The sequence below is a fragment of the Platalea leucorodia genome (assembly GCF_965183815.1).
Source record: "Platalea leucorodia genome assembly, chromosome: 12".
Classification (NCBI taxonomy): Eukaryota; Metazoa; Chordata; class Aves; order Pelecaniformes; family Threskiornithidae; genus Platalea; species Platalea leucorodia.
The window spans coordinates 14,748,635-14,774,147 of NC_138834.1; the positions used below are offsets into that span (position 1 = coordinate 14,748,635).

Here is a 25,513-nt window from a genome sequence, read left to right on the forward strand (position 1 = left end):
CCCTGTGCCCTCCGCATCCCCCCCGTTCCCTGCCCAGCCCCTCGCTGCCCCACTGATGCCCCATTGATGCTCCCTGTCGTCCCCCCGGGGTCCTCCGCTCCCGCCAGCCCCGCCCCCGTTGCTAAGGACCCGTTGCTAGGGCCGTTGCTAGGAAGGCCGTTGCCAGGGCCCGGGTCCGGCGCCTGCGCGCTGCCGCCCCGCGCCCACGTGACTCGCCGAGAAGATGGCGGCGCCCGCGGGTCGGCGTGTGCGGCGCTGAGCGCGGCGGGGCCTGGCGCTGTGGCGGCTGGTTTCTGTCGCTGCCCGGTTTCTGTCGCCGCCATGTCGCGGCTTATCGTGAAGAACCTCCCGAACGGGGTGAGTCCGCCGCACGGTTGCGGCCTCTGCGGGGTGGAGGGGCCTTCCGGGCCTAGCGATGGGTCTGAGGGGGCACGCCGGGGGGAAGGGGCTCCTGGGCGGGGAGAGGCCCTGGGAGGGGAGGGGTCCTCGGTTTGGTGGGGACGGGGGTGAGCGGGGAGATTGTTAGGGAGAGAGGGTCCTCGGTTCGGGGCGGGGGGAGTAGGGGGACAGAGAATTACAGAATCGTTTAGGTTGGAAAAGACCTTTAAGATCATCAAGTCCAACCGTTAACCCAGCACTGCCAAGCCCACCACTAAACCATGTCCCTAAGCACCGCGTCTACCCGTCTTTTAAATACCTCCAGGGATGGGGACTCAACCCCTTCCCTGGGCAGCCTGGGCCAGGGCCTGACTGCCCTTTCGGTGAAGAAATTTTTCCTAATACCCAATCTAAACCTCTCCCGGCACAACTTAGGGCCATTTGCTCTTGTCCTGTTGCTTGTTACTGGGGAGAAGAGACCGATCCCCACCTGGCTCCAGCCTCCTTTCAGGCAGTTGCAGAGAGCGATGAGGGCTCCCCTCAGCCTCCTCTTCTCCAGGCTGAGCCCCCCCAGCTCCCCCAGCCGCTCCTCCCCAGCCTTGTGCTCCAGCCCCTGCCCCAGCCTCGCTGCCCTGCTCTGGCCACGCTCCAGCCCCTCCATGGCCGCCTTGGGGTGAGGGGCCCAGTGCTGAGCACAGGATTCAAGGTGTGGCCTCACCAGTGCCGAGTCCAGGGGGACAATCACTTCCCTGGTCCTGCTGGCCACGCTATTCCTGACACAAGCCAGGATGCTGTTCGCCGCCTTGGCCACCTGGGCACACTGCTGGCTCATATTCAGCTTGCTGTCAACCAGCACCCTTGGGGAAAGGGTCTCTAAGGGGGTTGTGGAGATGTGCTGCACGGGTGTGCTTGTGGGAGAGTGGGGAGGCACCCTTTGGGGTAGGATGGTGGGGGACCTTGGGCAGGGGGTGCCCCAGGAGAGGTCAGGGAGATGCCCTGGGGGGGAGAAGGCAGAGTGTGGGGCATGGGCTGGGGGGGTGCCCCAGGGGAGCAGAGCTTGTTGTGGCCGCTCTCCTCCCCTCGTTCTCCAGGAGCTGGGCACAGGTGCGCACTCTGCTGCTCTGCCACCATCCAGGTCCCCTGCGGGGTCCCACCATGCCTGTGGTTGAACTGGGGCTTGATTGTGGCAAGTGTGGGGCCCTGGGTTCCCCAAGAGCTGGGTGCACCCTTTAGCCGTGGTGGTATTGCAGGCAGAGATCTGTACGTGTAGTGGATTCGTAGAGGAGATGAAGCAGTTTAGCAGCTGATGATGTTTTGTTTTGTTTTATCAGTGTTACCAGAATACAGCGTGGTTCCTATTGCACTTTGGAACTGCTCTGATAGCAAATGTTTTGCTTTGGATGCAAAGCTTCTCATTGCACTGCTGATTTGCCTTCCCGTTGTCCTTCCTCGTTTCCCAGATGAAGGAAGATCGCTTTCGGAAGCTGTTCGCTGCCTTTGGCACGCTGACCGATTGTTGCCTGAAGTTCACCAAAGATGGCAAGTTCCGGAAATTTGGCTTCATTGGCTACAAGTCTGAAGATGAAGCTCAAACGGCACTGAACCATTTCAACAGAAGTTTCATAGACACCTCCAGAGTCACAGTGAGTTGATTTTTAAAAATATGTTCTTTTGATTCTTAAGAAAGTTTGTCTTTTGATAGCCTTAGAGGTGAACAGCCAGGGGCCAAGAAAGCCTAGAGATTAAGTCCTCTGCAGCAAAACAGCAAAGCCTGATGCCAGGCCTCATTGCTGGAGTCTCAAGCAGGGACTCGATTCAGGTGGGCTGTGTGCGTGCACTAACAGCAATTTCAGTGCCGGTTGGAACAACAGTGTCAGGTTTTGAGCTGTCATAATCTGAACTTTTGAACTTGAGGTCATTTTTCATTTCAAGTCATTCATCTTGCTCTTCTGGACAGAGGATGATTCATGATGAACAGGACAACTTATTTGGCTGTGATTAAATGAGCACAACAAACTGTTCCCCATGTTGAGTGAACCTGTAGCCCCGTGCTTTTAAAATGCACGTCTGTATGAAGTTCCCTATTCTTCTCCTGCACACACACCCCCCTCATCCCGTCAGGGTTACAATAAGGGTTTCTGAGTGAGGCTTATCCAGCAGTTACAGAACCAGACTGTTGACCATATGTTTAATTAACGATCTGATTCTTTTCAGGTTGAGTTATGCAAGTCTTTTGGTGACCCTTCAAAACCCAAAGCGTGGAGTAAGCACTCTCAGAAGGCCCCTGCCTCAGAAAAACAGACCGAGAAACCTGTGACAAGTGCAGCTCCTGCAGGTGCAAAGAAAGTGAGTGTTGCTTGTTTCCTTGAGGCTCTGCTGTACGTCGGTGACTTGGCAGAGAGAAGGGTAGCCTGGTGCGTGGAGAAGGGGACGGAGTAGCTGGGACAGCGGATGTTGGAGTCCTCGTTCTGGTATTTTCTGCCTTAGGATCTGTGTTGCCTGTACTGTTAGGTTACCTGAGAAATGATCTTGGCTGTGCTTCTAATAAGCCTTTCTAAAAATGGTTTCTTTTCCTAGGATAAAAAGAAGAAAGATCCAACGGAAAACTTAAAGGAGGTGAGTTGAGGTTGAATTGCAATCCCTACGTTCTTGCTAACTTGTATTAAGAGCAAGAGCTGAATAACTTTTCTGTGCTGCTTCTGGTGCTGTTAATTCAGGCCACGTGCATGATTTAACCAGCTCCGTGACAGTCCAGTTTTACTGTAACAAACCATGGTTTTAACAATCCCAACGTTGGCGACCAATTTTTTAATTGTCGGCTGCTCCTGTGTGAGCACTGCATCCAGGACAACCCTGTTTCAACAATTCTGTTTTTTCACCATACGTGAGTTTTGTCATGTTTAACTTGCACATTTTTTTCCTCTTTTTAATGTTTTCTTTTCTTCTTTACGTTCCTTTCTAAACATCAGTTACAAAAAAGAAAGAGTAGGACTGAGAGATCTTGAGAAGACTATCCACTTCAAGTGCTCACCTTGTGAGTGTCTTAGGGATTTTTTACATCGCTGGCAATGAGATGATATCTTTGAATTAAAACTTGCCCCTAGCTCTCCTGTGTCTGTCTTCACAGCTTGTCTGCTTGGTTTCTTTTTCAACAGCTGGAAGAAGACAAGACATTCCAGGAGTTCTTGGTGGTTCACCAGAAACGGTCTCAGGTGGCCACTTGGGCTAATGACACTTTGGCAGAGGAGCCCAAGAAGGGAAAATCAAAGCCTGTAGCTGATTATCTCAACTTTGATTCAGATGAGTCTGAGGAGCTGAGTGAGGAGGAGGAGGATGGGAATGAACCCTCTGAAGATGAGGAGGAAGCTAAAGGTACCGAAAGGAGCTATCACCCTTTGCTTTTGTCTTTGTCTCAGTCAATGTGAGGGCAGGTGTGCTGAGCAGACCCAGCTCCGAGTCCTGCCTCCAAATGGAGCCAGCGTAACCAGGAAGGCGGTTTCTCAAGCATGAGACTCGTTCTGTGTGCTGTGGATGTATGGTTGTTTTCCCAAATTTGGGGAAATGTGGGAAAGCAGCTTCTGATATTAAGGGCATTTGTGCTTTCCCCTGGGTCCTTAAGTCAATGTCTAAGGACGGGTAACATGGCAAACATCTGCATCTTTCCCTTAAATGCTCTCCTAGCCTGCAGCCGTTTTCATCTCCAGGATTTCCAGAGCTGGATGTGGTTTCTGTTTATTTGGTAACCTGTAGGTGATGTCTGTGAACTTGTCTGGTCTGCCTTTGATGCATATTTCTGGAAACGGTGGTGTGTCCTTGGGCCCTGTCAGAGTTGATAGGAAGGGAAGGAGTTCAGTATCTTGGATCCTGAAAGGAGAACTGTATCTAGTGGAGTAGTGGGTTAACTTAGGAGTCTGAGCTGCAGTCTGGTGTATGTCGTCTTAGAATCCAGTGTCCCTGCACCAGTGGTGAGTGTGGTTTTGGAGCCTTTCTTTCTCCCTACGTGGTGTTTCCTTATGCTGTTCTGTTGGAGTGAATGGCATTTTCCCTGCTGCTCCTCGTCTCTCTCTGGGTAACTAAAATGCAGGTGTGATCAGTTGATCTTTGGCAGGGGATGGAGGGGTGTTTTGGAGAAACAGCTTCCTCTGTCCTTTACCCTGCAAAACTAAACTGAAGAACTGAAAACCCCCTCTGGGGTCTGCTTGAAGTATTTAGCTAAGATTGAGACAAAGTAGTTTGCCGTGATGTTCCTCAAGCTCCTTTCTAATTTGTTTTATACATGAACTGTTGCTTTGATAAACAGTGATCCAGACCATCAGTCTGGAAGTGCTGAGATAAGATTGCTCTGCTATTCTCAAGCCTTTCCTTCCCATGGAAAGGGTAGAGGAGAGGAAGGTGGTTCTCGTGATTGTGTCAGTTCTCAGCTTTTACCTGGCTGGGGAGAGAGCAGCAGCATCTGTGTGCTAAAATTCTCTGGTCTCTCCTCTCTGACAGCAAAGAAAGGGGAGAAGAAGGCAGCTACCAGCAAAGAGCTCTCGGATATGGATTACCTGAAATCTAAAGTGGTGAAGGATTCTTCCTCCTCATCCAGTACAGAGGAAGAAACAGAGAGTGAGGAGGTGGAAGAGGAAAGTGAGAAAGAGGAGGATTCGGACATTGCAGAAAACAATGGCACCCACACAGATAAAAGGGGGAAGCCAAAAGCCCAACCAACACAGGAAGGCGCCCCGGTGGAGAAGAAGAAAAAAGGATCCACACTAGAGGTATAGCTGGATTAGAATTTTGTCTTATCTAAAGCAGGAGCTTTGTGGGATAGTACGTGTCTGCCAGTCACCCCAGGCACGAGCTGAAAGCTTGCAGTCTGCGGGAGCCCCGAGGTACCGGCTTTCTTGGCTCGCTGAGTGGGAGCCATGAGAAAACTTTGCTGGATCTCCTTGTAGTGCTGATTGAATTTCCCCCTCCAGAAAAGGGGGCTTCCTAACAAATGCCATTAGTGCCCTTTTCAGAAGCTTTTCTGGTTCTCCTGTGTCCGTCTCTGTCTGCAGGAGAGGCTGTTCTGCGGAACTCAGTTTTTAGCGGCTGGGTTTGACTAACCCAGCCAAACCTTGCACCCTCGTCTGGCACCTCCTGCCCGGGCTGATGCAGTTGTGAGAGTCTCTTGATATTCTCTCCCACGCTTCAGCCTCCTGCTTGTTGGACAAGACCAGCTTGTTGTGCTGTGACTTCTGCTGTTTTTCACTCAGCTTCTTTTTTATTTTCCCCCCATCCTTCTGTCCAGAACCAAGGCAGCTCAGCGGAAGCCAGCACACCGTACACGGTGAAACTCCGTGGAGCCCCCTTGAACATCACTGAGGTAAGCTTTGTTACCAAGCTGGCAGTGGAGGCTGCAGGGTGTTCTCAGTCTGTAACTCGGCGCGATCTTTGCAGAGGCTTCTGTCTTCACTTACGGAGCTGTTTTGAGGGTTGTATGGGCAGTCAGGGAAATTTTTGAACTGGCTTTGTGCAGAGATGTTGTATGTTGCACGTAGTGGTTTTATAGTGTATATAAAAAACCCTGAGTCTGAAACCTGCTGCTTCCTGTATCTGAGAACTTATTTAAACAATTATATTTCTTCCTGCAGCAAAAGATTCGTGAATTCTTCTTGCCTCTGAAGCCAGTGGCAATCCGGATAGGAAAAAATGCCCAGGGGAAAAATACAGGTAATGTGTGTATGTGGAAGGGGGGTTGGATCTGTGAGTTAAGAGGACTTCTCAATCACACCTCTGCTCTTTTCATCTGCAATTCCAAATTGCTGGCTCGTGTCCCGATTCTTACAGACCTTTCTGTGACTTTGCAGCTCACCTGCCCTAGTTGCTGTCCATAGGATGCCGTGGGCAGAGTAATGTTGGCTGTGCTCCCTTAGGAGTAGCAGCAGGAGCCTTTCCTTTGATCTGCCTCCGGAACTTTCCTAAACATCCCAAACTATGCCAAGGAAAGGCGTATTCCTCTGGGATAGCTGCAGCAGCACCCAGGGACTTGGCTGACCTGTGCATATCGGCTGCCGAGCAGTCCTTAACCAAGGTGGGTTTCCTGACAGCCTGGAGGTACCCATCAGAAAGAGTGGGGAGCAGGTCCTCAGAGCTGGCAGGGAACTTGGCTATATGCTGTTTTCTTTTCATAGCCTAACAGTGGATGCACCTTTTATTTGCTCTTGGAGTCACCTGTGAAAGCCTACTTCAGCTGTTAAGTCAGGCTTCTTTGGTTTGTATGTAGAGAATAAGCTTTCAAAAGGCAGCCTTCCAGTCTGCCATGGCCATTTTCAGGCTGGATTGAAACTTTAATGGAAGCTGAATGCTTTATCTATAGGAATCTACATTAAAGAAAGCCCAGTTCACCCTTAATTAGCCAATTAGTGGTTGTGTGTTCCCCACATGATGCTCAGTTGAACCTTTCCTTCCTCCAAGGTTATGTCTTTGTTGACTTGAAGAGTGAAGCAGAAGTGCAAAGGGCCTTGAAGCGAAAAAAAGAATACATAGGTAAGGGCTGTTTGTTCCTTCTTGTTCTGACTGGTGTCAATGGCAGGGCGCTCAGCTGCTGAAGCGTTCACTGCAGAAATATCTCCCGTTGTTTTAGTTTTTCCCAGGCAGATGGTGGGGGTGGTTTCCTCCGCTCAGCTGATGCAAAATAAACCAGGTGCCGTGTCAGGAACAGCGTAGAATTGGCAAATGCCTGAGCTGTGTGTGTTGCTCTTTGGCCTTCACGTGCCTGAAGTTTATCGTGCTCTTTGTATAAAAATGATGCTGTTTAAATCTGGTTGGGATAGTGCAGGGGATTTGTACAAATGATTCTGTAAGCCTGTGTTTGAAACCTGTTCTGGGCCTAGCCCGTAGTGGAACTACTGGAATTATATTTCCAAAAATCATATGCAGAATGGGAATATCGATGTGGCAGCCTGTGGACTCGATTGGCGCAGGCAGAAAGGCTGGAGCTCTCTGAAAGGAAGGGAGGCGGTGGAGTTGTCTAACAAATGTTACCCTGGTTTTTATGAAGACTGATCATTTGCAGCCTCCACCCCCCCTTTTTTTTAAAAGCAGGCAGAGTTCTGCTCAAAGCTTGTGGAATCCTAATTGCTTGTGTCACTGCTGTAAGCCCAGGCTCTGCGCGCTGATATTGATTGGGAAGCAACTAATGTGCTTCTGTGTGTGTTTGTGGATTAGGTGGACGATGCGTTGAGGTATTCCGATGTGGGAATACCCCAAAAGAAGCTGTTACAGCAAAACCTGATAACCAGCCATGGCAAAGAAGGAAGAGGGACGATGAGGAAGAAGAGGACTTGTCTGAATCAGGGAGACTCTTTGTCAGGAATCTTCCCTTTACTAGCACTGAGGAGGACTTGGAGAAGATCTTTTCCAAGTACGGTAAGTATTTGCTGCGGGGCTGGGACTTGCAGGGCTCCCTCTTTCCTTCGGGCACACAGAGGTTTTCTTGCTGGGTGTGAACGGACGAAGCTCTGTGTCCCACACCTGATGCCGTGTGCGTCTGCCCTCATCCCTCTCATTGCATCTCTGATGCAGCAGTAGAAGCTCTTGCCCGTCAGCGTAGGCTCTGAGTCCTAGTGGGATGAGGAGGAGGAGAAGATAACCAAAAGCACCTGCTGTATGAAATACCGATCACGCAGGAGATTTCTAAATACTGTAGGTAGGAGGTGAATCTCTGAGATACACCCCAAATTCATGTTCACGTTTGGCATGTCAGGTGGAAGCTTGAAGCTTCCCTTCTCTAGCTCAAAGTTGAACAAATTTAAGGTTGTCTTGGCATTAGAGTGTCCTGGGGGGAGAGAGGGTTAGGTTGTGGAAATCTTTATTCCTGACGGAAGGTAAGTGCAGCTACTCAGAGCTTGCCTGGTTTGTGTCGCTTGTTGAAGCCCTGTGAGCTGCCACACAGTGTGCGACTGCACTTGGGGTGCTTTTGCTGAGCTCGCCTTGTCAGTCTGCAGCCAGCAGCTCCTCACCCAGGCTGGTGGCTCACCGCAGACCCTCTGCGGTATCCAGAGCTGCTCTGCCCTCCCTGGCTCCCCTCCTCCCCGGCTTTGGCCAGAAAGCGCCAGTTCAGAGCCTCCGATGGCTGCGAGGACATCTGTCACGGTAAAGCCTTGCCTTTTGCAGGACCGCTCTCGGAGATCCATTTCCCTATAGACAGACTGACCAAGAAACCCAAAGGATTTGCTTTCATCACCTATATGATTCCCGAGCATGCGGTGAAGGCCTACGCAGAAATGGATGGGCAAGTGTTCCAGGTACGGTGACGGATGGTTTGCCTGTGCTGTGGGACTGCGGCTGGTGGGAATGTTTGTTAGCAACGTGGCCAAGTGTTTGCTTCTGTGCTTTGCTGAAAAGGTTGAGTCTCTCCTGCCTTGCTGTACGGGAACACGGTTGCTTTGGTAGAGTAGCCTGGTTTGAACAGCCTCCCAGGCACCAAAGTCTGAGCTAGAGGTGGAGACGGGGATCTGAGTCTGTGTCTCTCACGTTGTGTGGCTACTCTGACTTGCAGTAATGTCTCCTTCGGGAAGAAAGGTTCCCTCCTTCCACCTAGGCTGCTTGACTAGGAAAGGCGCCAGAAAACTCTGCTTAGTTCATGAACTTCTGTGGGTTATTTCAGAGCTGTTGGACCTCTTCTTCCTTTCTTCTAGGGTAGAATGATGCATCTTTTACCATCCACAATCAAAAAGGAAAAAATCGAAGATGTAGATGCAGAAGAGTCTTCCTCCTACAAAAAGCAGAAAGAGGCCAAGGACAAAGCCAACAGTGCCAGGTTCAGAGGTGTCTTGTAGTGGGGCAAGATAACACAACCTGCCAAACTCCTGAGTGGCAGGAATGCATGTGGGGTCTTTGCAGGGTCTTTGTGTGGATTACCAAAGCCTGAAAGCTGCACAGCAAATGCTTTATTGTTTCCTTTATCTCTGACCTACTTGATTCCTCTGTCCAAGTAGCTCTGGTAGTTCAATGAGCAGCAGAAATTGAGAGAAACGTGGTTTTCAAAGACTTGGTGTATGACTTTATTTCTCTGATGTCTAACAAAAGTTGGGCTGATGCTGTAATTCTTTAGGGTAGTGGTTTCAGATCAGTTGGGTCTTTCTCCTTTACTGGGCCACTTGTATTTATAAAACTTGTAAGAACTGTATGTTTCTGTGTGACAAATTAGTTTGAAAGTGGCCAATACTTGCAAACTCGAAGGGAAAGGAATGCAAACTTAGTCGCACAGACTTTGTGCTTTTAGGAAACTAGTTGAAAAAACCATGCGTTCCTCTGAGCCAACGTCTGAACTTCCAGCTGTAACGGCAGAGCTGTGGCCAGTGACCTCTAGGGAGGAAGAGCAAAGCTGCCTGCGCTGCTGCCTTTCTGTTGCCTCTCCGGTCATGCCTCCCTCGTCCTGACCCATCTCTAAGGATCGTCTGCCCTTCTTTCTCTCTAGCTTTTCATCCTGGCTGCTAACAGTGGCGTTCAATAGCTGTTTTTTCCCAGGACCATAGGACAGAGAGACACTAGTGGAAGAAGGGACTGTGTGACCTGCCTCTTCTTTCTCTTTCCAGCTCTCACAACTGGAACACGTTGTTTGTGGGGACAAACGCCGTGGCTGATGCCATTGCTCAGAAGTACAATGCTTCCAAAAGCCAAGTGCTGGATCATGTGAGTTGGGTTATTGATCACCTGGGATGGGAGATCACTTTGCTGTTTCCTCATGCCCAGGGCCTGCCTGGTCTTTTTCTGCAACAAAAACCTCAGTGTATCCACGAACACCACACAGGCGGAGAGATCCGTGGTGCTGTAGCCTCTCTGTGGGATCTGAGCCTAACCATCCCTTTTTCACTGGAAGACAAAGTCACACTCCCAGTTGCCCTGCCCACTCTGCTTTTCTGTGACTGGATTTTGCATTTCTACGTAACTAGTTGTTGGGAATTTGCAACCTAAAGCTCAGATCCTTCCTGGAAACTTCATTTTGCTTTGGGAAGCGTTCTGACTCCAACAGCAAAACTCCTAGCAGCTTCAGAGGAGCTGGAGCAGAGAGCACTTCGAGCTCTCTGCCAGATTCCCTTTGCATCTGCTTATGAGAGCAGCAGGAACAGGTGCCCAGCATCTTCCTGGATCAGGCTCTTTGCTCCCCTCTTTTTGAGTTTGTCACGTTGTCAACTGATGTTCTTGCCTGCAGGAGAGTAAAGACAGTGTGGCGGTGAGGGTCGCTCTGGGAGAAACCGAGCTGGTCCAGGAAATTCGCCGGTTCCTCATTGAAAATGGAGTCAGCCTGGATTCCTTCAGTCAGGTGAGATGCCCAGCTGAAGGCAGCAGTGTGGACCTACCTCTTTTATATGATGGCCAAGTTCTAGCATCCTCAGCTATCTTTGAAAATAATCATCAAATCCTCAGCATCTTGCAGGATTGAACCCTTACATGGGTTAGGAAACGCTCTGTCCATTTGAAAATGCTACTGCCCTTGGGATGGTTGAAAGAGATAGTAGGACAGCTTATAGTATGATGGTCAGCTTGCTGTAGGCAGAGGAGGAGTCCTGTGTCCATACCAGGGTGGATCTGGAGCTGAAACCTCCATACATGAGCATCTGTGGAAGAGGGAGGTTGTACTGAGGTGTGGATCTTATAGGAAGTGTTTTCTAAATGGCTGTTGGCCATCTTGGATCCTGGAAAGGGGTGATGTGGAGCGAGAGAGCACGGCGTGTTGGATTTGAAATCTTCAGTTAGCAACATACCGGGTTTTGCTTTTTTAAATCCCATCTCTCCTTTCTTCCCCCACCAAACGTGGCAGGCTGCTGGTGAGCGGAGTAAAACAGTGATCCTGGTAAAGAACCTCCCTGCCGGCACGAGCGTAGCGGAGCTGGAGGACGTCTTCGGCAAACACGGCAGCCTGGGCCGCGTGCTGCTGCCAGAAGGAGGCATCACGGCCATTGTGGAGTTTCTGGAGCCAACTGAGGCCAAGCAAGCCTTCACCAAGCTGGCCTACTCCAAGGTGAGCGTGGCGAGGGCTAGGGGTAGGCAGCTGCCTGGAGCGTGTGGATCTCGGCTAGTTGTGAAGCTGCAGAAAGGAGGGCTTGCTACAAATGTGAGGGGCAGAGGGCTGTTGAGGGAGGGGAGTTATCCCAGAGCCACTGCTGTTGCTCTCTGTCCCTTGGATTTGGGGAGGTGCCCGGTGCATCCTTGTGCAGCAGTGGCTGAGTAGGGCTCTCAACGTGCAGAAGACAGCTGGAAGAGGGGGCCGTGACACATTTAGAAAAGCCTCGGTGGCCTGGAGAGGTTTTCTTTTACCTTTTGCAATACAGGAGTGCAGTACGTGGTAGACTGTGGTCTTGTGTGAGGCTGGATACAGACTGTCCTTCAGTGAAAGAGAGTTTAGCCAGCTGAAAAAGTTGCTCAGCTTTTCCACTGCTGTTTTCCATTACAGAGTGAGAGGAAAATAAAGCTGAGAGCAGAGCTTTTTCTTCAGGCCTTACCCTCCACTCTTCATATCTCTCCTCTGTTCTCTTTACAGTTTCATTCCGTGCCATTGTATCTGGAATGGGCTCCAATGGGTGTCTTCTTCAGCCCAGCCCCTCAGAAGAAAACCCTTGAGGCTCCAGAAAAGGAGGGCAAAGCAAGGCTGGTACCTGGTAAGAACTTTGACTTTGGGACAGAGGTATCTCTGATTGTTTCGCCGCTCCTTTATATGTAAAGCAGCAATGCTGATATTCCTGACCCTCTGGGGATGGAACCAGCCTCACGAAGCCGTCTGCACAGCCCTTAGGGTCACCCTCTCTGCGCGGCGTGTTAGTTGATCATATCACACAAGCGCTGTGCTCGTTCCTGCCCCTGCCCTCCTCGCCTCCTGCACGAGGCTGGGCAGTGCAGTGCTGCTTGCAGTGCACAGGTCCAGTTTGGACTGGGCTAACGTGAGCTCTGGGAAGAGATTTTTGGTCCAGTCAGGTCTTGGCAGCAGCCGTCGGGAGAGCAGTAGCTGTTGTCTGTAAGCTGGACCTGACCCCCCGAGCGTGTGTGCGGTTGTGCGCTGTGCAAGGACACTGTCCCTGCCCGCGGGCAGCCAAGCAAGCTGCAACAATGGGAGTACTGGGCAGGGGTGGATGGAGAGGCTGGCTTACTGGTGACAGGCTGCGGGTCCCTGTACGTGTTTCTCTGCTCTTGTGTCAAGCCCCACTATGTGCTTTGGGTGATTTCCCACTGCAAGGACGTGATCTTCCCTCCCTGAGTATACCCTCTTTCTCCCCATCCCAGGGGCCACAAAAATAAAATCTTGCCTGTATATTTAAAACCTCTCAAGATCCTTTTAAAAAAGAAAAAGAGGAGGCTGGAGGAGCATGGCTTTATGTAGGTTTGTTTTGCTAGAAGCTATTTCAGGACTCACTCTGAGGTTTTGGGAAGGGGGAGAAAAGCTGCTGAAAAGCCTCTTCCCGGGCTGCCGTTCTGTGCCTGGGCCCCAGGGGAAGGCTGGAGCCGTGGGGAGGTGGGGGGCCACTTTTATCTCCCAGTAACCGAGACCCTCACCTGGAGATAAAGGGCTTTAAGCGCAGGAGCTCCTGGAAGGCTGCTCGGGGCTGATAATGGTCTTTGCTGCCAGCCTCTGGATCTGGGAGAGGGAAGGGAGGGGATGCGCAGTGAACGGCTCGCTCACAAAAGGGCTTCAGGTGGCCGTGTTATATTGTGCCAGCCACGGACGGAGACACCTCTTCGTCCCGCCTCCATCTCACTGAATCTCTTCCCTCTGCTTTCCTCAAACAAGCCTTTGAAGGCAAAGGCGATGGTTTTTCTTTTTTTCTGTGCCTTTTTGGCAGATACCCCACCGGCTGGAGCGAGGAGGGTTGGACCACCCGACCAAAAAGGCTTGGGCTGCGTGGTGCTGGGGGCAGGGAGGGCAGCCAGATGGAGCCACGTAGGGAAAGACAGCTCTTGGGATGGAGCTTGGGGGTTTCTGTACACCGCTGGCCCAGTGCAGGCTCTCCGCGTACGAAATGAGGGAGAAATAAGCCTAGAAGAATCGCCAAGGGGGGGTGTTAATGCCAAAAGGAGATGCGTAGTTTGTCCCTTCTGAGCACAGCGTCAGCTGTGCTGTAGGGGTTGAAGCCACTCTAAAAGGCAAGCGTGGTCTAGCGAGGAAAGGAGTTGGTAAGTCAGTGGATGAGAGAGAGTGAGGGAGCTCCTGTGTATTCTCTGATGTCTAATAAGGGCCTAGTCCCGCTGCAGTCTCTGCAGCAGGCTCTAAGAGGTCTCCTCTCCCCTGTTGTGTGTCCTCAGTAGCTTTGAGGCCTCTTCGTCGCGTTAAGTACGGTAGAAACTATTAAGCCGTTTTAGAAGTTGGGAAGAGAGGGAAATGGATGGAAAGCGCCAAAATGCAGCTGCCAAAGCCTCCCTCCTTGCTAAGACCAACTGCAAACACCAGCAGACTTGCCCATTGAGCCAGGGTATCCAGGTTTCTGTTAGCTTCCCAGCTGTGGACGCGTGCTCCCAGCTCCATCGTGGGGCTTGGGCGCCCCGGAGGAAGCTGTTGCGCTCTCTGCTGAATTGCGGCTTGATTACTTGGTTTTCTTTTTACAGATTTGTCTTTGCAGAATCGCAAAGGTTTGTACAAAATAGCGTGCATTGCTTTTGACCTGAGCGAGGTTTGTGGGTCACGGAGTATAAACCCATGGCTCTGGAAGTGTTAATGCTGTAGTGAAGCCTTTTAAGACCACAGCCTCTGTGCTGGGTGCAGTTCTGCATTGCCCTTCAGTATGTGTTTGGGTTTAACAGACCATATTCCTTCACGTGCTGATGGGGACGTTATTTCACATCCTGCGGATACGTCTTGGCAAGAGATGAGGTTTCAGAGCAGTGCAGAAGGATGCTCAAGCAAGTTTGGGGCCCCTTGCTTAGTTCAGCAGGTGTCCGGCTAGGTTTGATGTGAGGTTGTCTGAGTGCTGGGGAAGCAGGTTTGTGGAGTTTCTACACTCAGAGTAAGCAGTATTTTAGTTTTCATGGGACCGTGTTCATATGCTGTGTGTTGAGCTTGCTTCAGTCTATGTCCACCCACAAAGAGCCCATAGAGAAGTGGCCTGTTCCTGCTGGAGTAGTAACTATTGGCTGGGGTAGTGGGCAAGCTCCTCCTCCAAAATTTGGCTTTGTTACATCTTACAAAGTTGGGCTTATTCTTTTTGTTTCAGGTGATGACACTGACACAGCTATCAAGGGCTCAGAGAAAACAGCAGCGCAGGAAGAAGAGGAAGAAGAAGAGGAGGAGGAGGAGGAGGAAGAAGAAAGCATTCCCGGGTGTACCTTGTTCATCAAAAACCTGAACTTTGCCACCACGGAAGACACGCTGAAGGAGGTGAGCCATAAGCGAGGAGGGTGGGCTGCGCTTTGCTTAGCATGGTCTGCTCAGATGGAGCAGGAGAGGGTTGAGTGTGTGGTTGAGGGCCAAACTGAGATGCCTGATGGAGTAAAGCCCCCACTCTCAGCGTGGGCTAGAAGAAAGGGCTCTACTCTGCTGCAGAAGGCAAGGGGCAAGCTGTTCTCCACCTCCATTGTGCTGAGGATAAAGTGTTTAAAGGAGTTAAATTGCAGCCAGTATGACCTAATGGGAGATGAGGGAGCACTGGATTTTACTGGGAGTGGGAACTCTGCTTTGAGGTTTCAGGTGTCGGTTAAGACAAACGTATCTGAAACAGTTTTGATGGGGCTTAATTCCACCTCGGGACAGGTGGAGGCAGTAGGAAATCTTCTAAGACTCCTCATTTGCCATGCTTTCTGTAACGCTTCTCCTTGGGACAAGCACTCGTGCAGCTGTGATACTGCTTTGTGTGTTAAGGCAATAAAGAAATAAATGATGGTTTCGCTGAGATGTGCTTTTCATCTGAGCTTCTACCAACATTGAGCTGTCTGTGCTTTACCTCAGCAAAACACTTGGGAGAGATCGTAGCGTTTCTAAAGCCATATGGGATATTAATAGCAAAATAAGGAAAAGCAACTGGGAGTTCCCATCTCTGCCACTTTTTGTAGCCGTGTGAAAAGCCACATTTCGTGGCCCGAGAATGTTGGCGCAACGTCTGTCCATCCTGGACCCGTGCTCCTCCACCTTGGGACTGTGGTACTAGTAGACACCCTGGTCCAGTTGGGTCTGGGGACAAATGTAAATGTTCAGAGGAAGCCTGGGACTTGTCCCCTCTTCTTTTTCTGCCTTCTGGCTGCAGTTTTACGAAGGAGTTGAGCAGATGGCTCGTCACTGCAGGGCAGCCCCTGCTACCCTACAGTCCTTCCCGCATGGCTTTGGAGGGAGCCATATTCAAGGGACATCACAGGTGTCGCCCACCGCTAAGGTCCCCACCTGGGTGTGAGCGCGTCTTGTGATCCATAGCGTTCCTCCAGAGCCATCCCAGATCTCTGCGCGCTTTCTGAGGAGCGGTGGAGGATTTTTGGGAACACGTGGATTGATTTCTTTAAAAGTCTGTGCATACGTGGGTGTATATTTGTACAGAAATAATTTTATAAGATGCAGCTGCGCTGACTGCTTGTCAGGTGCGCGCTGGGGGAGGTGGGCCTGCGAGCGCGTGCTCCTGGCTCTGGAAGAGGGCCACGTTGTCACTCGAGTTGTAAGCCTGTGACAAAGGGAACTGAATCACGTGTCCAAATTCCTTGCAGACGTTCTCCAAAGTGGGAGCTGTGAAGAGCTGCACAATATCCAAGAAGAAAGACAAAGCAGGTACTCTAGATGTTGCTGTTCAATTCCTTCCCTCGGCTGGTTGCTGAGGGCTCAGGTGTGGCATTGCTTTAGCATTCATCTGGCTGAGCATTTGTGTTCTCGTTGGCGAAATCCTTAATATTTCTAGAAGTGTGCCTGTTGAAATGGCTGAAAGCAGCAACCAAAATACCCTGGGGTTCAGTCTAGAAGGTTAAACTCAATTGTGGGATTTGTGGAGACGTGGCCTTCTCTTGAGATCGGGATAGAGAAGCCACCTCCTTCAGGATCACAGAAGAGAGCGGGATGCAAGTTGAAAGGAACCGGTGCCCTGCAATGATTAAACCTGCGCACAACATGCTTTATCCGGGATCTTCAAGGATGCCTGGCTGAATACTGTGCTGAGTGGGCTTCGTTTGCCTTCTACCTGCCAGATTTGAACCCAGCAGGCTGCGATGAGGAGCGGTTACGCCTGTTGCATTGACTGCAATCGCTTTCTGGGTGGTTTGACAGAGAAGAGTTTGCTTAAGGCAAGCCTGGCTAGATGGGCTGCATCTTCTTTCTGGGTTTTAGGCTAGGGAGTTGCACAGCTTTACAGGATTTTGCCTTAACAGGGCTCCTCTTGCATGGGATGCTGGAAAACTCAGATCTACTGAAAGAAAAAGAAATAAAGTGAACTCTTCAGTGCTGCTCACGTGTCTGGCAGCAGGCGTGCTCGTGATCAGCCGACATTTGACTCTAGGCTGATCTCATACCACCTACCAAAGCGATCCCCTTCTGTCACTGTGGGGTCATCTCTATAGCCTGCCACCACTGAGGTTTTGAAGGTAGAAACTGGGTGTTATGGTTTTACTTGTGGATTTTTCCTTTCCTCACCCAGCCTTATGTATGGCTGTCGATACGGTCAGCGCGTTCCTCAGAAGTGTGGCGTGACCGTGGGTGCCGCAAACCTTTGCTGTGCAGGGAAAGGTAATAGACGTCTCCTCCTTCGGCATGGGACTGGCAGCTGCCCACCCAGGTTTATAGAAGCGTTTGCTCCTTTTGTGCCTTGCAGACCTCCAAGGCACTTTGTCTCTCAAATGAAACGCGGGGCTTGCACTTGGTGATGATGGGGAATACGGCATGTGGCAGCCCAAACTGAAACGGATCTCAAATGCTCAGCTCCCAGCAGCGGTCAGTAACTGACTGCTTGTCAAGCGTTGGCCAAAACGAATTTCTGAAGGGGTCGCAGGTTAGAAATGTCTCCTCTGGGGACCAAACCGCAACCTGCATATTGTAATCCTGCAACGAAAGTCACACCCGTGTCTGGGTAGTTGGCAAATTTTCCAAATGAAGGTCTCATTTCACTCATGAGGAAATAGCCCTCTGGATAAACAAATGTTTGTGTGTCCGTAAGGGGATCGCTTACCCTGACACTGACCGGCAGTTGTTTTGTAGGACTTAGTGTTTTATTTAAGGAGGTTGCACTGAAATTATGCAAAGCAAAAGATCTGTTTTGCGTGCAACATTGGCTATCTCCTCTTCGACATCAGCACCAAAACAAGCTGGTATAGAGCAGCGTCTTGCTCAAAATGAGTCAGTAAGAGGTGCTCACGAGGAGTGTCAGAGTCAGGGCATGGGCAGGCTGGCCCTTTGCCTGGGGTGTTAGTTTTTGTCCCCCCCCCAATTTTGGCAATCAGCGCTTGTTTCTGATTTGTTTTTAAATCTGCTTCATATCATCACTGCTTCCTGCTAGTTTAATGCATCCCCTTTCTCTTCTGACAGGCAGTTTGCTTTCGATGGGCTTTGGATTTGTGGAGTACAAGAAGCCAGAGAGCGCCCAGAAGGCCCTGCGCCGGCTCCAGGTAAGTTTAAGCATTGCCAGTCCGGATTTCTTTTCAGAGAAAAGCTGAGGATGTCAGTGCTATGAGTTACACTGTGCAGATGGCAAAGCCTCTAAAATGGGCCAGGTTTGCGAGGAAAGGAGGTGTGTAAAGGGACAAGACCTCACCCAGGAGAGCGTTTCCTAGCGCTGATCCAGTAGGGAGGTGGCAGAAAATGTGCGATGATTGAAATTTAATGAGTTTATTCTGCAAGGTTCCCTTTGCAGAGGTGACGGAGACCCAAGCCCCTACTTGCACTGAGAATAAATATTGCTTAGTATTTAGTGCTGCAGAGTTCAGCTCTGCCCTCTGTGAATCTGCCATTGCTTCAGGGTCTTCTAGCCTCCTGCCCTCCCCGTGGCACACGCCACAGGGTCTGGCTGCACTCCGAAGGAGTAAATCATTCCCTCTGCTGCTAGAACGGTGAATGATCCCTTTCTAGGCAGATGTGAAGGAGTAACTCTGCGTAATCTGTGCGTGTTCAGTGACCGCGGTCCGTGAGTCCCACCTTCCGCGGGTGGCCGTTTCACATTCCGCAGCCTAGGTAGTCTTGGGGTAGACGTGCATCCTCCATCCTTTTGAAAGGCAGAATCCAGGGGAAGAAAGAAAGCCAGAAAACGGGTATTTTGTGGAGGGAGTGGACAGCAGGGCTCTGGGATCCCGGTGTGGTGCCTTTGCATGTCGTGTGCTCTGTCGGGGCTGATAAGGTAAGAGGCTGCTTGGTTTTGGTGCTGAACTGCAGGAAATTCTTTGAGGCACAGGGAGCAAGAGAGAGAAGACTTTCTTGCTGTGTTGGCTGCTGGTGGCCAATGAGACATCCTTTGCTCATGCCAGAACAAATAATAAGATGGTCACTGCCTTGAAGAGTTTGCAGTCTAGAGGGAGAGGAAAGCATAGCTGAGGGCAGTGAAGTGACTCATCTTTGCCAGTTTAGCAGCAGAGCTGAGGCTGAAGGACAGCTACATCAGGGATGTTGGCTGTTGCTTCAGGCAGTCTCCAACCTCATACCAGGAACCTTGCCTTGCGTGAGTGGCGTTCGACAGAGAAAAACTTCGGCAAGGAGAAGGGGAAGAATATATGGGAAAGAGCAAGATGTGAAGTGCTGTGCTTGTATCCTGGAAGCTTGGAAGCTGTTGTGACTTTGATTTTTGTTGTTGTTTCTTTGCTTTAACTTGTAGGGCTGCTCTGTAGACGGCCATAAGCTGGAAGTGAAAATCTCGGAGAGAGCTGTCAGGTAAAGCTTATGTCTCACCTCTGTAACACGGTTACATTTAAGCTGCAGTAATGCTTGGTAGGTTCTTAATTTCTCACCTAGCATCTCGGCATCACGAGGGATGCGATCGGTAGTGCTCTGACTGTTGAACACATCAGCCTTTGTTGTGCTTTACTCAGAGTTGCTTTAGTCGGTCTTACTTGAAAAAGACAAAAGAAATGATGAATAGCTGATGCGAAGGCGTTCACTCGCCAAATGACGCATTTCCAGTTAAAATCCCTGAGCAGCATGCAGTAGTGGGACCCCAAAAATGAGACCAAAGTGAGAACCAGGCACTTGAGTTTTCTTCCGCGCTCAAGGAGAAGGCTCCTCTAAAACCTCTGCTTCGGTGACAGTTCGGTCAGCATTGCAAAAGCAACTGATAGCCCAACTTCCCATGGGTTTCAAGAGTTCTTGAAGATAAATATTCTCTGGGTAATGAAATCTTTTACCCTAATTCATCAGGGAGAACAGGAGCTTAAGAATAATGTTCTGCTGCTGATTCTGATCAAATCGAGACAAATAAAGGTTTCTTTCTTGCTTGAAAAAAAAATATGGATTTAACTTTTTGTTTGGGCAGTCCGGTGCAGAGGAGATTTGTTACTTGTGGGTGAATTTACTTGGAGTTTGAGTCTTGCTTTTTAGGGTTTCCTCCCTAGTTTTTATTCAGTACAGAATCTTCTAAGTGTGAAGTCGAAACTTAATCCAGATGTTTGAAGGTGAATGTTAGCGCTTAGAAACTGTCCTTTAGACACTTTGGAAACCCTACCGGAGCCGATATCTCTTAAATGTCAAAATTTATTTGAAAGTCTGGTCCCTGGGGCCCAGAAGCAGTCTGACTTTGTATTTCAATGCTTTAATAAACCATTTTCATCCATTTTGATTTTTAAAATCCCTTCAGTAGGTATCCAGCCTACAATGCGCAATGCTTTGCTTCCTGAAATAAGCTGCTGTGTTTTGTATTAGGTAAATTCTTATCTTGTCCAAACGCAATACAGTTCTGAAGTTTTTTAAAAAAATAATCTATTAAAAAATTTCATTTGCTGTTTTCTAAACCAGTAAGAAAAAGAATCAAAATTAGCTTGCATTAAGCTATTTTTTTAATATATCAAATAGTACCTTCTCCTGACAATTGAATGGACAATATTTGATGTCAGAACAAAAGTTAGTGGCAAATGTGAGTCCAGGCCTGCTGCCTAAGCTCAACTGAGGTTGCAGTCAGCAAGCTGGAACCTTTGATTGTCAGATATGGGATTTAAATCACTTCAATTCATTCCTTCTCAGTGTACTGTATGATGTTTCCTTCACCGCCAGTAAGCTGCCAACGAGGATGTTGATGTGAGCTAGCTGGCTAATTTTTCTTTCAACTTTCTGTTGATGACATAGGCCTGCTGTGAAATCATCCCGAAAGAAGCAAATCGTCAAGAAGCAGAAGACTTCCAAGATCTTGGTCCGAAACATCCCATTCCAGGCCACCGTCAGGGAAATCAGGGAACTCTTCAGGTAGGATAGCGCTTTCCATCGGGTCTGCGGAGTGCTCCAGGCTGGAGCTGGCGTGATTTTCATATGGGTCTGGCTATCAGATTGTAAATATCATGAGTTATGTTTTCTTTGTGGAAGTAAACAAGCCTTTTAGTGAACATAAATACAAATGGCCTGCAGGTTATACCAGTATAAAAATTCTGCTGGTGAGACGGAGATCACATAAGCCAGCATTTTGGCTGGAGCCACCGTGAGCTGTCGGAGCCGGTGGCCCATCCCCGCGCAGCAGACACCCACGGCGCCTGGAGATCTCCCTGCCTGTCGAGTAAATGACATAGCATTGGATATTTTTTTTTTTTCCCCTTGCCTGAAAGGCGTGCAGCAGCTTTCCTGATGCTCAGCACACCTGGCTGGGGAGGAGCACCGAGAGCCGCTGCAGACAGCTGGTGTGAAAGGTTTTCGCTGGGGCTGGCTCCCTCCTCCATCTGTCTTGCCAACGTGATGGTGTAGCTTCTTCCCGTCGTGGAAGGAGCGCTTACCTCTTGCTTCGCCTTCCACGAGTGTTTCACTGCGTGCGCCTCACGTAGTCGGTGGGGTTTTACCCTGTGTGTGTAAGGGTGCAGGGCTACGCTGTCTGTAATACCCTCTCCGGCGAGAAATACCTTGTCAGCCGTGAGACCTGCCTGGGATAGTGCTGGGCATTGAACAGGGATTTTAGGATCCCAGCCTGCCTTCTTTTGTGCGCCTGCTGATCTGTTTTCTTTGTATCCTCAGCCTTTTGTGCAGTGACTCGTTAAGCCTTGTAATGCATCCCAGAAAAGAGGTGAAACTTTGTAAAATACAGCATGCGGCATCTTTTCTGCTCCCAGGACAAAAATCTTTTGCTCGTTGATCCAGGCCATGGTCCCTGCTCCGCTGCTGGCTTGCAGAAGGCATTTGGGGGAATCGGTATCCAGCGCTGCCCCTCAGTTTTTCCGATCTGCAAAGTAAGGGTGATAGCTCGCACCTGCAGGGCACGGTGAAGTACTGTGTTAGGAGGTGGCTTTTCTTTAACCCTTGGAGACCTCCCCAGCCCATGCAGTGAAAACTGCCTTGCGATGAGCTGCGGGGCAGCGATGTGTTCGTTGCGGGGGGAACTACGCATTTCTCGATGTACGGTGAATTCTACCTACTTTATTAGCGTGTGATGTTCTCCTGGCTTGACCCCAGGTAAGGCCGGTGGTTCCCGCGTGGATGGCAGGCTGTTTCCTTGCAGGGGGTAAGGTGGCGAGGAAAGCTGTACGTTGCAACGCTGTTTTGGGGTGGGCTCTGGGGATTTAAGTGGGCGCAGACCGTGACATGGGTCTCGGACGAATGTTGCTGGAAGGGTGGTGGTAGGCACAACCTAAAGATCTGTGTAGAAGAGCCAAAGGTTTTTCTTGCTCGTGCTGTGCGGCTTGGATGCTTTCGCTTCAAAGCTGCCCTGAGAGGCCCTGCTGAAACAGGGCAAAAAAACCTGGACTTCCAAGTCACCGTGCTGAGTTTTCTTAGCACGTGGGGCACTGCTAATTTAAAACCCAACACTGTGTGGCTACAGACGTGACCTTTGTAAAGCTGGAGCAAACAAAACCAAGGGGATCTATTTGCCTTCTAGGGCCCTGGGTTAAGTTCAAGGAGCTGAGAGTCTTAGGTATATCATGAGGATAGACAAGCCCAGCAGAGGCTGTGGGGGGTTTTGGTATATATTTTTTTTTTCCTCCTGTCTTGTCTAGCACCTTAGTGCTGTGGAGAGGAGGGGTGGAGGAGCAGTCTAATTAATATTGCAAGGAACATGCAGCTTCTAGCCGCGTGCGCTGTTGACAGCGTTCGCTGAGTGATGTGTGAACATCCGTTTCGTTTACCTAGGATATTGAGAGATGTGGGTTTTTTATCCTCAAAACAAAAGCCAACGGCTTTGGGGGGGACCCACAATCCTCCCTCCCCCCCTGCCATCCCTCCTTCCCTTCAGAGTGGCTAAAACCGGGCATGACGGAGCGCTACTAACCACTTCATCCTCCTAGATTGCTTTTTTGTGGTTTTAAATCAGGTGCCTTTGCTCTGGAGCTTTTAGCTCTTTCTGCATTTAGGAACCTGTCTTATTTCTGTTTCGTTATTTATTTATTTGAAATTACGAACAACTGCTTGGCAGCAGAAGCGGCAGGGATGACAGGGCTGCAGGGGGCACTCTTAGCCTGCCCAGAAAGGCTGGCTGGGGACCACCGCACCGGGGACCACCAGCCTGGGGACAGCAAGGGACCGCCAGCCTGGGGACCACCGGGCCACGCCAGCGGGCATCGCCGTGCAGGGCAGCAGCCCCGGGCCCGCCGAGGCGGGAGGCTTTGCAGGGGGAGCATCTCCCCTATTGTTTCACATGCTCAAAAGCCACTTTCCAGCCCTGCAGCTGATGTTGTCTCCCAACCTGCTTCCTTCTGCGCTTGCTTTTTTCTTTTCTCAATTGCCTGGGCAGGAGAAAAATTAATAAATAAATATACATACACACAGTACATAGATACAGATATATACACACACACATATATATATTCGTGGGTGTACGTATTACCCCAGACAAATACATATATTATACAAATGTATATACATTTCCCCAAAGAAATATTTCCGTGTTTTGAGCTTTGTCAAGGAGCTGTATCTTCCTTTTTAAATGGCCCCGCAGTAGGTGTTCGTAACGCTGGAACAGCAAAAGAAGGGAGTTGGGTGTTTTGAATAGCGAATTTTGAAAGCTGCTGTACCTGTGCTGCTCAGCACTGGCAGTTCAGGAAATCCTGCCCTGGTTGTCTTTACGCTTTTTAATATCATTTTATTTATGCATCCATCACTTAAATGCTTAGACTTGCCCTGCACCGTCGTTCCTGTCCTTAGGGCAGTCGAAGGCAGACCGTGGCTGTCTTGCGTGCGCCCTCCCTTGCTGTTGCCCTTCCCCAGCCGCTTTGAGCGATCTGTGCAAACCACGGGGAAAGGCTCTGCGCCATCCTCTGGGCTGGACCTCGCCGTGGTTGGTGACACGCGCGCTTCCCGTCGCGCCACCGCACGTGTCCTCTGCGTCGTGAGCACCAGCAGGTTTGGGGAGCCGCTCCTCCTGCCCGTCCCCAGCGGCGAGGTGGATTCCTGGGAGGAAGGAGGCCAGCCAGTCCCTTGGGAAAGGTCTGAGAGTGGGTGTAAAATTCAAATTGATTTTTTTTTCCCCCAAGCTCATAGTTTGCAGGAGATTCAAAGCAAATGTGTTTCTTTTAATTTTGGAGTTTGGGGATGCCAAGTTCTAATTCTTGGGCTGGAGAAAGGTGGTGCTTAATTTTCTCTGTACGGGAGTCACGAATGCTCTGCTTAACAGCTAAAGTCCTCCACCTGCAAAATAAATGTCTTGTCGCAGGGCTCCATGAGCCTTAGGTGCTGCCCACCTTCCACGCCGGCCCCGACGGCTTTGCCGGGGTGCGCGGTGCTGGTTCAGAGCGTGTCTTGCCATCTTCTGCCGGAGGCGTTAGCCTCTCTCGCACCGTCAGGGGATTTTTTTTCTTTTCTTTTCTTTTCTTTTTTTTTTTTTTTTTTGAGACCCGATAGGTGTTATTTTCTTCAGAGGGAGAAATGCTTTTCAATTATAGGGGCTGGTTTTGGGCTAGGTGTGAAGATTTAGCTTTTGTGGGTGTGTGGGGTTTTTTTTTTTTCCCCCCATTTTTGTTCTTTATTAGATTCTACTCTTATCTTTACTACCTGGAAAAATAACAAAAGACAAATGGTCCTTAGTTCTTTCCAAAGAGACATAGTTAGGGGAGGAGAGACAAAGGGATTGATATCCCATGAAGGCTGCTAATTTTTGCTACCAAATTGGGGGGCTTTTATGGCAAGATTTTTTTTTTTCAAAAGGAACTCTAGATGTGGCAAGCTGAATTGGAGATCTGTGAAAGGCCACATTTTCACAGATTGGAGCTCTGGCAATTTCTGAAAATTAGGCTCCTTTAAAATCTATCACATTAGATCCATGCAGCCTTCATTGCAAGTTCCAATTAACTATTTGTTTCATCGCATCCTCTTCCATCCTCCCTTCCCCTCTGCACCAACTTTCATGAATATTAAAAATGAGGCTGTTTTGCAGTTGGCATATAACATTTCAAGCAGATGTAAGTTTTATTTTCCCCAAAGGGGGAACGACTAGATTTAGAAAAAGACTTCTCAAAGATTTCTACCCAATCGAATGCAACCTGAGGGATAGATACTGTGGAAAGTCTGCCTAGGCTTTGACATACCTGATGCTTATACTACTGAAGGAAGCAGTTAGCAGAGTTGCATCTCAAGTAGCGCGTTTTGGGGCTGGCATTGTTTCTTCTTTTCTTGGCAAAACATATTTGAGAACTTACTGTTGGGTCTGTATCTATAAATTCTCCTAAAATTGCAAGGACCGTCACTTCTAGCCCTCCTCCGCCAGTGAGTTGCGGTCGGCTCTAACCCTCAAAATTCAGAGTGAGATCAGATGTCGGCAGTGGGAGTGTGGAAGGTGTTTTAATGTCCGTCTGGCCACCCCTTGCCTTTCGCCTGTTGGAACTCAAACACATTGCGGAAAGCTGTAAAATCGTAAAATTATTATCAGCTGAGACACTGGACTTCAGTTTGACTAAAGAAGCAGCTAGCAGGAAAAGCAATTGGAAGGTATGCCAGAGCACAGAACGGGTTATCGGGTGCATTTATCTCCATATTCTGACTTTCCTATAACGAAAGTAATGCTGCTGCTTAGGAAGACCTTCGGGGGTGGGTGTCTCTTTTAATTTTAACTACTTTGCTGACTGTTTTCTCCGTCTTGACAAAGACATGGCATTTATTGCATCTGGCAAA

The 25,513-nt window shown here is 49.7% G+C and overlaps 1 protein-coding gene across 6 annotated transcripts in view; it reads left to right on the plus strand.

The window, feature by feature from the left end:
* Positions 1 to 233: 233 nt before the first annotated feature.
* The window catches only part of RBM19 (RNA binding motif protein 19), a 79,506-nt gene continuing 54,226 nt past the window's right edge, over positions 234 to 25,513 (plus strand). For 3 of the 6 annotated variants that reach the window (XM_082324834.1, XM_082324835.1, XM_082324838.1), the window contains exons 1-21: positions 234 to 357; positions 1,839 to 2,021; positions 2,593 to 2,724; positions 2,956 to 2,994; positions 3,534 to 3,750; positions 4,870 to 5,138; positions 5,654 to 5,728; positions 5,997 to 6,075; positions 6,820 to 6,891; positions 7,573 to 7,773; positions 8,521 to 8,651; positions 9,045 to 9,166; positions 9,945 to 10,041; positions 10,562 to 10,672; positions 11,171 to 11,371; positions 11,891 to 12,008; positions 14,550 to 14,713; positions 16,024 to 16,084; positions 17,825 to 17,904; positions 19,101 to 19,156; positions 20,561 to 20,677. In XM_082324834.1, coding sequence (XP_082180960.1) covers positions 322 to 357; positions 1,839 to 2,021; positions 2,593 to 2,724; positions 2,956 to 2,994; positions 3,534 to 3,750; positions 4,870 to 5,138; positions 5,654 to 5,728; positions 5,997 to 6,075; positions 6,820 to 6,891; positions 7,573 to 7,773; positions 8,521 to 8,651; positions 9,045 to 9,166; positions 9,945 to 10,041; positions 10,562 to 10,672; positions 11,171 to 11,371; positions 11,891 to 12,008; positions 14,550 to 14,713; positions 16,024 to 16,084; positions 17,825 to 17,904; positions 19,101 to 19,156; positions 20,561 to 20,677 — 2,561 coding nt within the window. In that variant the 5' untranslated portion in view covers positions 234 to 321. Of the gene's footprint in view, positions 358 to 1,838; positions 2,022 to 2,592; positions 2,725 to 2,955; positions 2,995 to 3,533; positions 3,751 to 4,869; positions 5,139 to 5,653; positions 5,729 to 5,996; positions 6,076 to 6,819; positions 6,892 to 7,572; positions 7,774 to 8,520; positions 8,652 to 9,044; positions 9,167 to 9,944; positions 10,042 to 10,561; positions 10,673 to 11,170; positions 11,372 to 11,890; positions 12,009 to 14,549; positions 14,714 to 16,023; positions 16,085 to 16,674; positions 16,846 to 17,824; positions 17,905 to 19,100; positions 19,157 to 20,560; positions 20,678 to 25,513 lie in introns of those variants that run through there. The other 3 variants (XM_082324836.1, XM_082324837.1, XM_082324839.1) reach the window with 2 other exon arrangements.